At 32.2% G+C, this 15,051-nt stretch overlaps 1 protein-coding gene across 10 annotated transcripts in view; it reads left to right on the top strand.

Annotated features, from left to right (window-relative positions):
• Positions 1-15,051, top strand: part of LRRC7 (leucine rich repeat containing 7) — a 491,773-nt gene that overhangs the window by 244,661 nt on the left and 232,061 nt on the right. For all 10 annotated transcript variants that reach the window (XR_003124468.3, XM_025417997.3, XM_049111806.1 and 7 more), the window contains 2 exons: positions 8,939-9,028; positions 11,843-11,899. Coding sequence is in view for 9 of the 10 variants with exons in the window: in XM_025417997.3 (XP_025273782.3) it covers positions 8,939-9,028; positions 11,843-11,899 (147 nt within the window). In the remaining variant the exon portion in view is untranslated. The remainder of the gene's footprint in view (positions 1-8,938; positions 9,029-11,842; positions 11,900-15,051) is intronic.

The raw sequence follows: 15,051 nt of genomic DNA, 5'->3' as shown, positions 1-15,051 counted from the left end.
TTTATTTATGTATTCACCAACTGATAGACATTTAGGATGTTTGTTTCAGCATATGTTTTCTGTTGGGTAGACATGTAGAAGTGGTATGTTGGGTAGTACTGTACATTTATGTTTGACTTTATAAGAAATTTCCAAACCATTTTCCAAAAGAGCTATATCCCATTGCCTTTCCTATCAGCAATTTTATTAGAGTTTCTGTTGTTTCTCATCTTTGTCAGATTTTGGTGTTATCTGTTTTTTACTTTTTTCTACTTTTACCTACACTAGCAGAAGTGGTACTTCATCGTGGTATTTCACTGTAGTTTAAATTTACATTTTTAATGTCCGGGTAACATGTTTTTATTTTCATGTATGTATTCACAATTTGTATTGTTTCTTCAGTAAGAGTTTAAATCTCTTGTTCATTTCTTTTAAAAGATTTATTTATTTCTCTTAGAGAGAGAAAGAGTGCTTGGAGGGAGGGGCAGAGGGAAAGGGAGAGTCTCAAGCAGACTCTGCGCTGAGCATGGAGGCTGATGCAGGGCTCATCTCATGACCCTAAGATCACTACCTGAGATGAAACTAAGACTCAGATGCCTAACCAACTGTGCCACCCAGGTGCCCCACATCTCTTGTTCGTTTTTATTGTCCTGTCTTATTATTGAATTATAAGGATTCTTTATATATTCTGGCTGAAAGCCCTTTATTTGTATGCAAATAATTACTCCTATTCCATGACTTTTCTTTTCATTTCTAAATAGTGACTTCCAAGGAGAAGATTTTAATTTTGGCAAAGGGCTGCTCATAAATTATTTTACTGGTTTATGCTTCTTCCTGTATAAGTGAGCTTTGCTAAATTTATAGTCTTAAAGACTTTTTCCTATGCTTTCCTCTGGAATTTTTGTGGTTTAGGCTTTACACTTAAGTCTATGATCTATTTAAGGCTGATTTTTAGGGGTGCCTGAATGGCTCAGTTGGTTGAATGTCAAGCTTTTTTTGATTTTGGCTCAAATCATGATCTCAGGGTGGTGGGATCAAACCTATGTCAGGCTCCATGCTCAGCTCAGAGTCTGCTTGTCCTTCTCCCCCTATCCCTCCCCATGCTCGCTCACTGATGTGTTTTTTTGCATATGGATATCCATTTATTCCATTACCATTTGTTGAAAAATATTGTCCTTTCTTCATAAAATTACTTCAGTACTATTTTTTTGTAAATCAATTGATCATATGTGTTTGGATCTATTTCTGAATTCTCCATTTGTACATTCATCTATATGCCTGTTCTTATATCACTTCATACTATCTTAATTACTATAGCTTTATGGTAATTCATACAATCAAGGGATGTGAGTCCTTCAACTTTATTCATTTTTATCAAAATTACTTAGGCTATCTATAACTTTTACTTTTCCATATAAATTTTATAATCAGCTTGCTAATGTCTACAAAAATATGAAATCCTTCTGGAATTTTAATAGAGATTACATTGAATCTATAAAGCAATGTGGGCAGAATTAGCATCTCAAAAATATTGAATATTCCTGTTGCTGAGAATAGTATATCTCTAGAGTTGCTTAGATTTTTTAAAAATTATTTTATCAGTGCTTTGTAGATTTCAGCATATGAATCTTGTATATGTTTCATTCATCTTATTCTAAGTATATCATGTTTTTTGGACAATTGTGAAAGATTATTCTGTTACTCAGTTGTTTGTTGTTATTAATACATAGAATTATAATAGATTTTTCTTTATGGACCTTATATCCTGCAACCTCACTAAATTAACTTATTTTAGTAGATATTTTGTAGATTTGGGGTGATTTCCTATGCAGACTATCAAGTCGCCTGTGAATGTAAATAGGGTTTTTTTTTTTTTCATCATTTTCAATTTGTGTGCCTTTTATTTATTTCTTTTTCTTTCTTTATTGTCCCCTAGATAGGACCTCCTGTACAATGTTGAATAAAAGAGGTTAAAAGAGACATTGCCTTGTTCCCAAACTTAGGAAGAAACCATTCAGACTTTCACTATTCTGTATGGTTGTTACTTATTGTTTTTTTCATTCATGTCATTCATCAGGTTGAGGAAATTTTCAAGAACCCATTCCTCATTTCCTTTTGAGCTCTCCCCAGCAGGCTACTCAAAGTTTAGGTTTTTGCTTTCAATCTTAACAGGGAATCTCAGATTTCTCTGTGATGTCCTCCCAACCATTGTTCAGTCTCTTGACTATCAGATGGTTCCTAAGCCACTCCACCTTTTCAGGAACTTAGTACAGCAGAGATCCAAGTCTAGATATCATAATCTCTGTGTGTTTTCTAATGCTATGTAAGAAATTACCATTAGTCTAGTGGCAAACAACACATATATATTATCTCTCAGTTCCGTGGGTCAGGAACCTGGGCCTGCTGTAGCATAGTTCCCTGCCTCAGAGTCACTGAGCTGCAATCAAGGTATCAGTCAAGACATTCTTATCTGGAGGCTCAGGTAAAGAAGAATCTAATTTCAGGTTCACCAAGGTTGTTGGCAAAATTCATTTACTTGCTATTGTAAAGTTGAGAGCCCCAGCTTTTGGCCAGCTGTCAGCTCAAGGCCCAGATCCTAGAGGCGGGTGCAGTTCCCAGCCATGTTGACCTTCTCTGTCGGCAGCTCACAACGTGGCAGCTTGCTTCTTTCAGGTCAGCAGCTGAGTGGAGTTAATCTTCTAGCAAGACGATATTATGTAATATAGTTTTGAGAATGACATCTCACCATATTTTTCCAAGTTCCATTGATTCGAAGCAAGTTACAAGTCTTATCACACTTAAAGATGATGCAAGGTCATGACCATCAGGAACTGAGGATTATGGAGGCCACCTTGGAAACTGTCTCCCACATCCTCGATATCTGCTTTGCTGAGACTTCTTATTATCAACGGATATTGAATTTTGTCAAAGGTCTTTTTTTTTTTACAAACATCCTTTGACGTGATATTTTTTTTCTTTTTCAGTCTAATGATATGGTGAATTACATTGAATGGTTTTTGAATGTTGATCCAAATTTGCATTCCAGGAATAAACCTTACTTCCTCAGGAAGTATTACTTCTTAAAAATAAATTAATGACTCTGATTTGCTAATATTTTGTAAAGGATATTTCTGTCTATATTCATGAAGCATATTAGTCTGAAATTTCCTTTCTTGTAATTTCTTGGCCTGGTTTTGGTAACAGCATAAAACCAGCATCATAAAAATAGTTGGGAAACATTCTCTTCTATTTCCTATAAGAGCTCATGTAGGATTGAAATTATGTCCTCCTTAAATATTGGTAGATTTTGCCAGTGCTACCATCTAAGCCTGGACTTCTCTTGATGGGAAAGTTTTTAATTAAAAATTTAATTTCCAAAGTAACTATAGGATCATTCAAATTGCCTGTTTTTTTCTTGAGTGATCTTTGATAGTTGGTGATTTTCAGGAATTTGTAGATTCATATAAGTTTTCAAATTTATTGGCATCTAATTTTTTAATAATATTCTTTGATCAACCTTTTAATATCTATGGGTTCTCTAGTGGTGCTTTCTCTTTCATTCCTAGCATCCATAATTTATGTCTTCTGTATTTTTTTTGCTTGATCAGTCTGACTAGAGAGTTGTCAATTTCATTGCTCTTTTCAAAAAACCATATTTAGGTTTCATTGTTTTTTTTTTTTTTTTCTTGCTTGCTTTTCTCTTTGTTTTCTTGACTCAAGAAATCTACAAAGTAATAAGACATGAAGACCCTGGAATATAAAAGTTATAGTTTTGAGTATTATCATCATATTTTACTTTTAGATGGGAACTTTATAGTATAGTCTGAATGCCTTAACCAAGTCACTGGTAAAAATTATCACAATAAAACTGAGAAAAGCTATTTAATGAGAAAAGCATGAACCAACATTTACTGATAGGATAGCCTGTCGTGTCTTAGGCTTTTAGATACATTATTTCATTTTAATCTTTACAGCAACCTTATAGAGTAGGTAAACATTATCTACATACTTTTTTACAGATAGAAACACATGAAGATAGCTTTTAAATTCCTGGGATCCTTTCACTGTATTCACATTTTAATGCATAACAATAAGGACATTGCTTATAAATGATGGCATATCTACTGGATGGATACAAAGATTATATAGGGTAACCATATGTCTGCTCAAGTCATCCCAGTTTACCCCTCTTGATGTGCTATGATTAATAATAGCTCACTTTTAACTCTCAAAAATGTCCTAGTTTGAATGATAGATTATGTAGTCACTCTGGTTATACAGTAAAATTGAAAGATAATTACAAAGTAAATTGATATAATTTTGCAGTGATGTTAAAACATATTGAAAACTAAATTACAAATACATGAGATAGTAATGGTGGTTGTGTTAAGAAAGTGGAATTATGAGCAATATATTTCTTTTCTCTTTATATTCCAAGTATTCTATAATCTTATATTAATTTTATAATTTTACAATGTATAAATTAAAATATTTCAATGCAAAATATCTTTTCAGTTAGAGTAGGAGATTTTACATTGGCTCCTTGATCACAGTTTATAAAACCCATAATGTAATTTGGCCTAACTGTTCTATTAGGGGTCAAATGCCTGTAATATGTTTTCATTTAACTTCTAAAGTAAACGCAATTAGAAAAAAATGTTGAAACAAGGATGTCAGTAGCCAATCTTAATTTGCCTATTCTAACAATAAAGGTAGCATTAATAAAAGTACTTAAATTAGTCTTCTAGTTAATATTGAAAGGTCAGAATAAAAGTAATACCAAGGACAAGTAACATAATTGTTCTCACTTACTGAGTTCTTACTATAGGGAAGGTAATCATTTAATCACTGGAGCAACTCTGGAAATAGATAATATTGTAATCATTATACAAATAAGGAAATTGAATCTTGCAAAGATTTAGACAGGTCACAGAGTTAACAACTGAAAGACTGATTCAAACCCAGGTCTTCTGAAATCAGTGCCCATGTGTTCAACCACTAATCTATATGGGTGTCTGTTGTATTAGACTTTCTTTGTTGCCGTTTGAATATGCCACTTTTAATTTAAGTGTTTGATAAAATGAATGTGTTTCTTAGTAGAGAGAATTATTTACCCATTTACAAAACATTTCTTCTTTGAATTCTCATTAGATCAGTCAAATGTGGAAAACTATCAGTAATTTTGGGATAGTAAAACCATTTCATTATTGAGAGCTCCCTAACTTAGTGTAAAATGTTGGATTTCACTGAAGAGCTTGGGGAAGATAAAGACAACCCATGATTGTCATCTTCATAAACTTACCTAGCTTACTAGGGAATATCCTCTTCCTCACCCCTCCTTGTATAATCCTCTGGAAATGGTAATATTGATAAATAGGGCCATTGTTTCTATTAGAGGCTATGCAATTGTACCTTAAAGTTAAAATAAATAAAATTATCTTCTTTATCATACCTACTGAATTTATATATTTTTCAAATAATATATTTTCATCTATAATACTGGATCATTGAGGACATTATAAAAAATTCATTGTCTTCAAAGAATTTAATAACTTTTCCCAGGAATAGAAAATGCCCAACACATATACAAAGCAATTGGTATAAGCATTTGGTAGGAACAGTCTGTTATAAAGGATTTGGTAAAACATTGCTAAATCTATGAGTTGAATTCTGTAAAGAAAGTGAGGAAGAAGACATTGATTTCGAATCCAAGTACACAGTAACTATTCAGTAAATTCTTGTCAAAGTAAACTGAAATAAAAAATATACATGATATTAAATAGGACATACTGTATAAATAAGCACTTTAACCCTACATGTTTTAAAAAGAAGGTTTGATGTAAAGTGTCAACACATCTTTGTTTATTACCAGGCTGACTTACTTTATATTCTGGTTTTTCATAAAACTTATTTTTAGCAGTCCAGTTTTACAATTGGAGCCTGCACAGTGCAGTCAATTCTCAAACCCTTAAAGAAATGTTCTATATAAGAAACAGATTTCCCTGCAGCATAAAAAAAATATAGCCTTTGCCAGAGAAGCAGCAATAAAGAAATACATATTTGATCAAAGAAGTAGTATAATGTAATACCATTTAGTGCAGATACATATGCAGAATAGTAGACTAAGGGAAGCTGGATAGTTCAAACTGTCCCTATAACTAGGAAATTAGCATTTTAAAGCTTTTTCATGTGGTAATAGCTACCATGTTACAGATAAATTGTTAGATCAAAGGTTTTAACATTCTTGTCATTTTCCATGTATTAATTTTCTTTTTTTAAAAGTCATACATGATACTTTCTTTCCAGTGGGTATAGAGACCATAAGGACATTAAAGTAAGATAACAATTAAACATGTATTGACGTCTATTGGACATCTGTACCATTATCATAAAAACTATCATACTATCAGGATATGAGCTAATGTATTACAACAAAAGATAGCTTAGAGAAAAACAGCAATCTCCCATAGATTTTTTTAAGTCTATAGGATAAAATTCAAACCTTGGAGTCAAGCATTCACCACCTTCTAAATCCTGTCCCCCTACTGATACTCTCAAATCTTAACTCCCAATACTTTGTACGCAAAGTATTTTCCCTAGAGCTTGCCTTCTTTTAGTCACTCCCCTAAGGTGAGTGACTCCTCTACATTATTCCCCTGCCTTCTTTCTCCTTTTCTATTTTCATGAATCTTAACCTCTCTTTAAGGGAAACTGATGCAAGCAACCTCTGTGAAGCCACATAAAACAGTCCAACTTCAAAATACAAACTGAAACAAGATATTTACAGCAAAAAATAATCAATAGAACAGCACTACCCTAACAAGGTGGAAAGAACTCCTACAAAGTAATGTAAAAATATTAGTTGTGTTTAATTTGGATTCCCCAGATATGAGTGTTTAGAAAATAATTTAAGACTGGATTTAAGAGATTGGTCTCTAGAAATACTTGTTGAGGGGCACCTGGGTGGCTCAGTCAATTAGGCATCTGACTTTGGTTTAGTTCATGATCTCGGGTCATGGGTTCAAGCTCCAGGGAGTCTGCTTATCTCTCTCCTTCTGCCCTTCTCCCCGCTCATGCTTGCTCTCTCTCTCTTTCCATTTCTCTCTCTCTCTCAAATAAATAAATAAAAATCATTTTTTAAAGAAATACTTGTTGAGGGTATGTTATCAAACTATTACTAGTATAGACAAGTAGACCTTAATCTCTTGGGAACTCTGGAAAACACTGTTGAACATGTACCACAGCCTCATCAAATACAATGAGTGAAGGAGCTGAAGTGTTTATAGTCAATCATTCATTGAGGGCTGTTCCTGAGGGACCTTAATTTCTTATGATGAGGGATATAATTTCAGTAATCTCTATACACCAGGACATATGTCAAAAAAATATTTACTGAAACAATGTTTATAATAAAATAGAAACAACTATAGTATTAAAAAGAGATAAATAAATTGTGGTATATTCATACAGTGGAATACTAGGGTGATGAGCCATTGACGTCAAAATGGATGGATTTCACAATTCTGATACTAACTTTTAAAAGTTTTGGGAAAATATTCATTGCATGATTTGATTTGTATAATGTTTAAAACCATACAAAAACCACTTTTTTAGGGATTTAAGTAGATGTAGTAGAACTAAAAAGCAGAATAATAATCATTCAGGAATTTGAGGGGCAAATAGGATGAGGTAGTCAGGGAGAGGCATTCAGAGGCTTTTTTTTTTTTAAGGGTACTGCTTCTATTTATTAGATGAGGTTGTGAGATATACATATATTCCTTTAGACATATAAGTTCATAACAGAAGATTGGATGTAGGAAGAGAAACCACGAGATGAAACTCAGAGGCTCCCAGGAGGAGATGGAGAGGAAATAGGAAAAGAGGGTCCAAAAGCCAGGAAGGAGAGAACAATCGATTACAAGTGTTGCTAGGCAGTGCTGGATACAAAATGAAGTCATTGGAGGCTTTCGAGTGTGGTTTCAATAAGAGAGTTGGGGTAGTTGCCAGAAAACAATGCTTGACAAGTAATAAAAAGCAATGAGTATAGGCAGGTCTTTAAATAATTTTGTCAGTAAATGCAAAGGGGGAGACAGGCTGTAATTTGAGGTGAAGGCAAATTTGAACACAATTTAAAAGTATTTTATAGAAGAGCATAGTCTTATCTGGCCAGTTGACAAAAGCATTTTAAAATGTTTAAATAGAAATTCAATTATAGGAAAAAATTAAATATTCTTCTAAGAAAAAGTCTCCAGGAAAATCCTTGAGTTAGATCTTTCTGGTGAAAAATACTTAAATATTTCACATAAAATTTTCATCCAACTGGTAAATTTCCCCAAAGGACATTTCTTCAACTCTTTTAATGCCTCGTTAGGCATTTAGGATTCTGTATATTCATAGTTTCAAAGTTCTTGGTCATTTTTGTTGAAAATCAATTGAAAAAATTTGAGCTACAACATATATACATTACCAGTTAGGGGTACAGAATACTTATTCCTTCCCATTGGGCAATTTTAGTCATCACTGCCATCACATACAGACAAGTGTTAATGTTGTAGTGAAAGAGTAAGTACATATCCTTGCCCGACTATAAATCTGAATACTCTGTTCAGAAAGAATATTAAATTTAAAATAACAAAACATGGCATACAGCTTGAAATTTCTATAAAAAAACATCTCACTGGTGTGCATAAGGTTAAGGCAACAGTAAGAGATGATGTCGCTGTGACATAAATCTCAGCAGAGGAGAGCAGTGTGGAGGTGGGTAAATGCCATTTATTTTAATAACAGGCAAAATTTTCAAGCTGTAACAACATGCTCAATAAATTCTTCCATTACTATGATACCAAAAGAGAGTTGAAAAATGTATTATACGTCTATTTTCTCTCCTTAGAGATATATATTTTTGTTCTGTTTCTATGGCAACATCAATGCAGTGACTAAACCTTTAACTCCTTTCTAGACTCCCTGATGGCTTCACGCAGCTTCTAAATCTGACCCAGCTCTACCTGAATGACGCCTTTCTTGAATTTCTTCCAGCCAATTTTGGAAGGTAAGAATAAAAAACTTAAATGATGAAATTTTATTTCAATATAGGTAAGTACTTTACCAGCTCCAGTAGATGAGGCTTCAAAAGTGACAATTATAATTAAAGATAGAACTCATGATTATTCATTAAGTGAGACAAGGTTAATTAATGAGACATTTTCCAAAATGAAATAAAATTAGGTTGTTACATGTCATTAATAATCAAATAAATTCCACGTGAATTAAAGAGTTAAGTCTACCAAAAAATAGCATCAGACATAATCTGGAAAAAATGTACATGAATATTTATGGCTCTTGGGTTGGGAAATACCTCTGCAGTTTAGAAACAAAGGAAAATATAATAAGTGGATAAATAGTTTTAACTGCATAAATACATTTAAAATAAAATAATATCAGAAAAGATTTTTAAATTAAGGTAAAACAAGAACCTGGGAAAACATTTCCACTGTATGTGGAAAGCAAATTATATCCATAATATATAAAGAATTCTTACAAATGAGTATAAAGACAAAGATCTCATTAGAAAAGAAATGAGTAAATGACATGCACAAGCAAATTCATAATTAAATGTACAAATTGCTAGTGAACACATGAAGAGTTTGTCCTCACAAACAATAAAAGAATACTAATGAAAATGACAATAAAGAACTTTGTGTTCTATCATATTAAAAAGCTGTTTTTACAATACAAGGAGAAAAGATATTCTCACACACAGCTTATGAAATTGCAGAATGTTAGGACCTTCATGCAGAGCAGTGTGTTTTAAAAGACTTGAAAATATTTACAACTACTGCCTTTGTAGTTTATTTCTAAAACTGTATCCTCATCAGATACCACACTAAGACTTATGGGCAAGGATATCTGTCATTATTTATAATATGAAAAAAGGGGAAGCGTCCATCTGTCTAAATTAGTTGGATATATTATGGTACATCCATATGACAATACTATGTCCATTTATAATCTGGCTTAGGGAAATTTTTTTAAATTCCTATGATAAGTTATGTTCAGGAGCATATTATAATAAAATATATAAACTTTCACTAATTTGAATATAAAATATGAGTGAGATTGAAGGATTTCAAGATTCCTTGAAAGTGAAATTATGAATAATTTTTATTTTCATCTTCATATTTTTCAATATTTTCTAGGTATTTGACAATGAACTGTTCTTTTATACATAAAAGATATATCTTAAAAGTTAAGATATTTTTATTTATCATCAACTGTATTTTTCCAAGTGATAATTTTTGAGATTGTTCAAATAATAAGTTGGGTATAACTCAACACCTATCTATTGGTGTTAAGAACTCAGTAGAATAATTAAGTCACTCACTTAACATATAACAGCCTCATTTTATACATGGAGAGAGCACATCAATATCTCCCAAATTCTGTTACTTTTGCAGATAAGGATATCATACCACCTATAAACACCATCTACTTGCACAGTTTTTAAAATTCACAGATCTTCAAAAGAGCATTTGCCTTGTTTCTAGATGAATTGACACTTCACCATTTGTTCATATAAACTATCACTGTTGTCTGGTACTGCCTTCAACTACAGATATACTTTTGATTCATCAATCAGAGAATATTTATCACCCTAAACTATACTTTTTGGTCTTAAGTTTTTCTCAGTTATCTTTTAGTGGTCCTAATGTCAAGGAAGAGATTTGGGCAAACGGAAAACATAATACCAAAGCCAAAGCCACTTGGAATTAGAATTTAATTTTGTGTGAATTGTCTGCCTAGATACACTCTATTTTATTACTGTAATCTAAAAACAAAAAAGTTAACCTTCAGCTGGATAATGTAACAAAAGAATGATTAAATTTCCTTCCAAAATGTGAGATTGGTACCCCTAAAAGCCAAAGCAAGTCATAAAATATCTTCATACTAGTACAGATGTTGAGAAGATTTGACACATACAGATGTTTAAGAAATCTCTATTACTAGCGATACACCCATGCTCTGAATAACTGGATCACTTTATTTCATATAGACATTAAGAGTTTTAAAATGAAAATTAAATTAGAAACCTGGTAGGAGTCAAAACACAAAGAAAGGGGAAAGAGAGACCTAGATGAGTATATAAAAGTCAAGTAAATATGGGAGAAATAGTTCAAATAATGAAATATCCCCAAAACACCAAGAATTTAGAGAATCTGATTAATATGCATTCTAAAGTAGCCTCAACTGAGTACATTTTAAAGCTTAGTTACAGACATTTTAACAATAGTGTATCTCCCACTATAGAGCTTAACAAGTCAGTGTGAGATGTAGGTGACAGCCTGGGAAGCTAAAGTTAGGAGAGGTTGATTAGTGCACCCAAAGTCACAACAATAGATTGTGACGGAGTCTGGACTTCATCCGGATTCGTCTGACCACGAAGCTGAAGCTTTAACCACTGTGCTGTCCTATTTGCTTTACAAGTTCATTTAGAGTCTCTTAGGAGGACAATATTGTTATAGTCCAGTGGACACAGCACCTGGTATTAAGTAGATACTAAATTATCTGTTATCTACAATTAAACAACAGTGAATATATTTTTATAAAGCCTGAAATTTAGATTACGTGGACCCAATGATATCTTTGAATGGTCTTTAGTTTTTAGGAAAGCGATTATTTGTCATTGTCCAATGTTGAGGCAACACTATTTATAGTCAATTTGTAGAATTCTTTAAAATCTGTAACCATGATAGGTAATTTTCAGACACAGTTGTCTGGTTCATGCAGTGATAATTGACTTTCTCATAGGATTATCATTTTACAGAGAAATGTTAAGAAGGAATTTTTTTTCTATTCACTTCTGCAGACTTGTCAAATTGCGGATCTTGGAGTTAAGAGAAAATCATTTGAAAACTCTACCAAAGTAAGTGACCAAGTGTATTTTGTAAATTTTGAATTGTGGTTTTACAGTAGTAGGAAAAAAATAGCTATTTTTATGTGGGCTATGCATAACCATTTTGATTGAGTTAATCTATCTATGATTTTTTTCCTAGAGCCTGAAAAGTGCAGTATACTATAAGAGATTCATATTGAGTAAAAATATGTCATGTTTTATATAACTGTGTAATTACAAGTCAAGGGAGGAAGAGTCCATTTAAGGTTCTCCTCATAGCTGAACATGCACACCAGGAAGTCACCACATTGGTTGACACTTTTAAATGAAACTGACATTTTTATAGCTCAAAATAATCAAAAATTTCAAAAGATTTAATCTAATCATTTGCAAATTATTCAAATTAATTTATGGATTGTGATAGCTTTCAGTTTTTAAGTCGAGAATATGCAGAAATATTTCATAAAAATGATTAAAATTTTTCTAAAGTTCCTAAAATGGTTTGTCAGAAATTTTATGCATTCTTTCAAACTGTCCTTTTTTGGCTTATATAAAAGGATGAATATTTTTATACAAAAAGTCATCCTCCTAATTGTATGGAATGTTTAGTTTAATAAAATACTTTGTTTCATCCCGCCTTGCCTTATTCATGGCTAATAATAGAATTTTGTGTTGGACAGAACAAAAAATTTTAAGTCAAAAGTTATTTAAAATGAGAAAATTTTTATGCAAATAAATCAATATGACTTGTAAGTGTTATAATTAAAATACTGAAAGTACTATATTGCTGTTATTATCCTCCTGCAGTATTGCAGAAAAAGTATTGAATACAGTGATTAATTTTTCAACATATTAGCGGGACTTTGAGAACTTCCCACTGCTGGACCAAAACTTGATTTATTTTTTACTTTTTAAATCCTTTCCCTAAGCTAACCAGACTGAATTTCATTGGTTTAACCAATATATCAATGTAATACTTCATATATGATATTATGTGTGAAAATTCTGTCAATGCAATATAAAAGTTTCAATAATGACATGATTCCATTTTTAAAATCTACATAGAGGAAAAAAATATCTATTCATTACTCCATAAGTGGAAGACAAGGAGAGAATGTGAAAAGGAGAAAATGTCTAAATAGCTGGACATCTTGCAATTTTGAGCGACTTTTGAGAGGTCCAAGGGAAGGCACCTCTCCCAAGTTGGGGACATAAACAAAGATGGGAATACGGGGCTGGGATTGTTGCTTGTTCAGCAAGTAACCTTCTGCAAATGCAGCTAGTTGCCAACATTCCTCCTATCCCTAATGTTTTAAGTGTCTGTATTTAAAATAGAATAGAAATATGGCTAAGTAGAAACAAACCACAGCAAAAGAGCAGTTATCCCTTTCCTCTAAATGTATATACGTTTAGGTCAAGAAGAAACTATTCAGTATGTGGAGGAAAATCTTTTCCTCTCTTCTTTCAAATAATGGTTTTCATGTAAATATAAAATAAATATGACACAGGTTGTCAAGTATTTAAGTGTGTATTTTTAGGTAGAAATTTTAAGTATAAATTAAAATCTGACCATTGATTGGTAATATGGACTTTATATGAAGTAGTTGTGTTAACAGTTCAGAGTCGGTGCAGGGGCATTCTGTAGGCTTTGAAACTGTAGGCCCTCTATCAAACAATTAAAATCAGTAGATTAATATGGATTTAACTGTGTCCGGCTTTAAGAAACATTGTAAATATATGTACAAATGAGACTAGGTGTCCTTGGCAGACCGTTAATTTTTTCACTTAAAAAATCATTTTTAAAGTTATGTCCAATCTAGTATATTGATTTTTAACTTATAGACAAAAAACCTAAAGAACCAAGGACAGGCATAAAATACAGAGAACTATATTTTAGCTTTGGTGTCTATAAAATGAGAATTGCATAAAGTTTTGTCTTGAATAAAAATGAACTTTTTCACTATATATTATATATAGTACCTTCTGATCACCAATATAGACCTGTAACTATGAGATATGTGAACATTTTCTATCATCCCTTATTTTGTGCCTCTGATAACCATAAAGGAAAAATGTCATTTTGGGAAAAATAGTTTTAGTTTTATAATGATTACTCCAAGAGATAGCTCATGCTTTCCTCGGGGATACGAACAGGATGCTAAGTCCTTATGGGGTCGTCAGTGGTTTTCTTTTCTTTTCATTTTGTTTTAAAAGTCAGTCTGTGCAAAATGTGAAAATGTATAAGAATTACAATATAACATACGTTAAAACATGTGTCCTTTAAGTAAGTTAGTATGTCAATATATGAGATGTTTTGACATATGCAGATTCTAGGACAAATTTTTTGTTACTAAAAACATTACTATTATAAATTTTCTTAAACTGCTCCCTTATGATCATTCTTTGAGGTATATGAATGGGTGAGAAAATTAAGTCCCTCAGATCCACATTTGCTTAAAAATCCCTGAAACAGTACATCTTTATTATGTGTAATAATTGAGGATATTAAACATCTGAAAAAAAAAAACAGATAACCAAAAAGAAAACTTTTAGATTTCACGGTACAGTTTTCTTCATAGCAGAATGATCTTCTATATTACTTTTTTTTTTTGAGAGGAAGTAAAAAAAATGAGTTTGTTACCATTTTGAAGGTTTTGCACTAGCTATGACTCTATCTACAACTCTTACCACAGATCTTTGCATGGCTAGATCTTATGATTCACATCTCTCTTCAGATGTTGCCTCTAGAGCACATCACAGTGGTTTGTCCCTTCTTAGCCTTTATGCCATTTCACTATTCCTGTAGGTTTTCTTCATATCATTTATGATTCTCTGGATTATTTTGACTCTTTGTTTACTTGGAGATGATCTCCTCAGGAGAACATGAAGTTCTGTTAAGAAGACTTTTTTTTCTTGTTTTGCTCCTGCTGAGTTTCCAGTGGCTAAAACAGTCTCTGGCAAATAGTTAGCGCTCAATAAATAATCAAAAATGCTAATATATTGATTCACAATTAGAAATATCTGTCATATGACCTGGACATTTTGTGTTACTTGATTACTCCATTGAAAATTATATGAAAAATCAAATATTATAATCAGATGAGTCTCTCAATAGCTAATAGCTGAGCCTTGATTTTTAAACACACACACACACATACATGCACAAGCATGCTCCCTCTGGT

The sequence above is a fragment of the Canis lupus genome, chromosome 6 (assembly GCF_003254725.2).
Source record: "Canis lupus dingo isolate Sandy chromosome 6, ASM325472v2, whole genome shotgun sequence".
Classification (NCBI taxonomy): domain Eukaryota; kingdom Metazoa; phylum Chordata; class Mammalia; order Carnivora; family Canidae; genus Canis; species Canis lupus.
The sequence above is the reverse complement of the archived record's forward strand: the minus strand, read 5'-3'. Positions and strand labels throughout refer to the sequence as shown.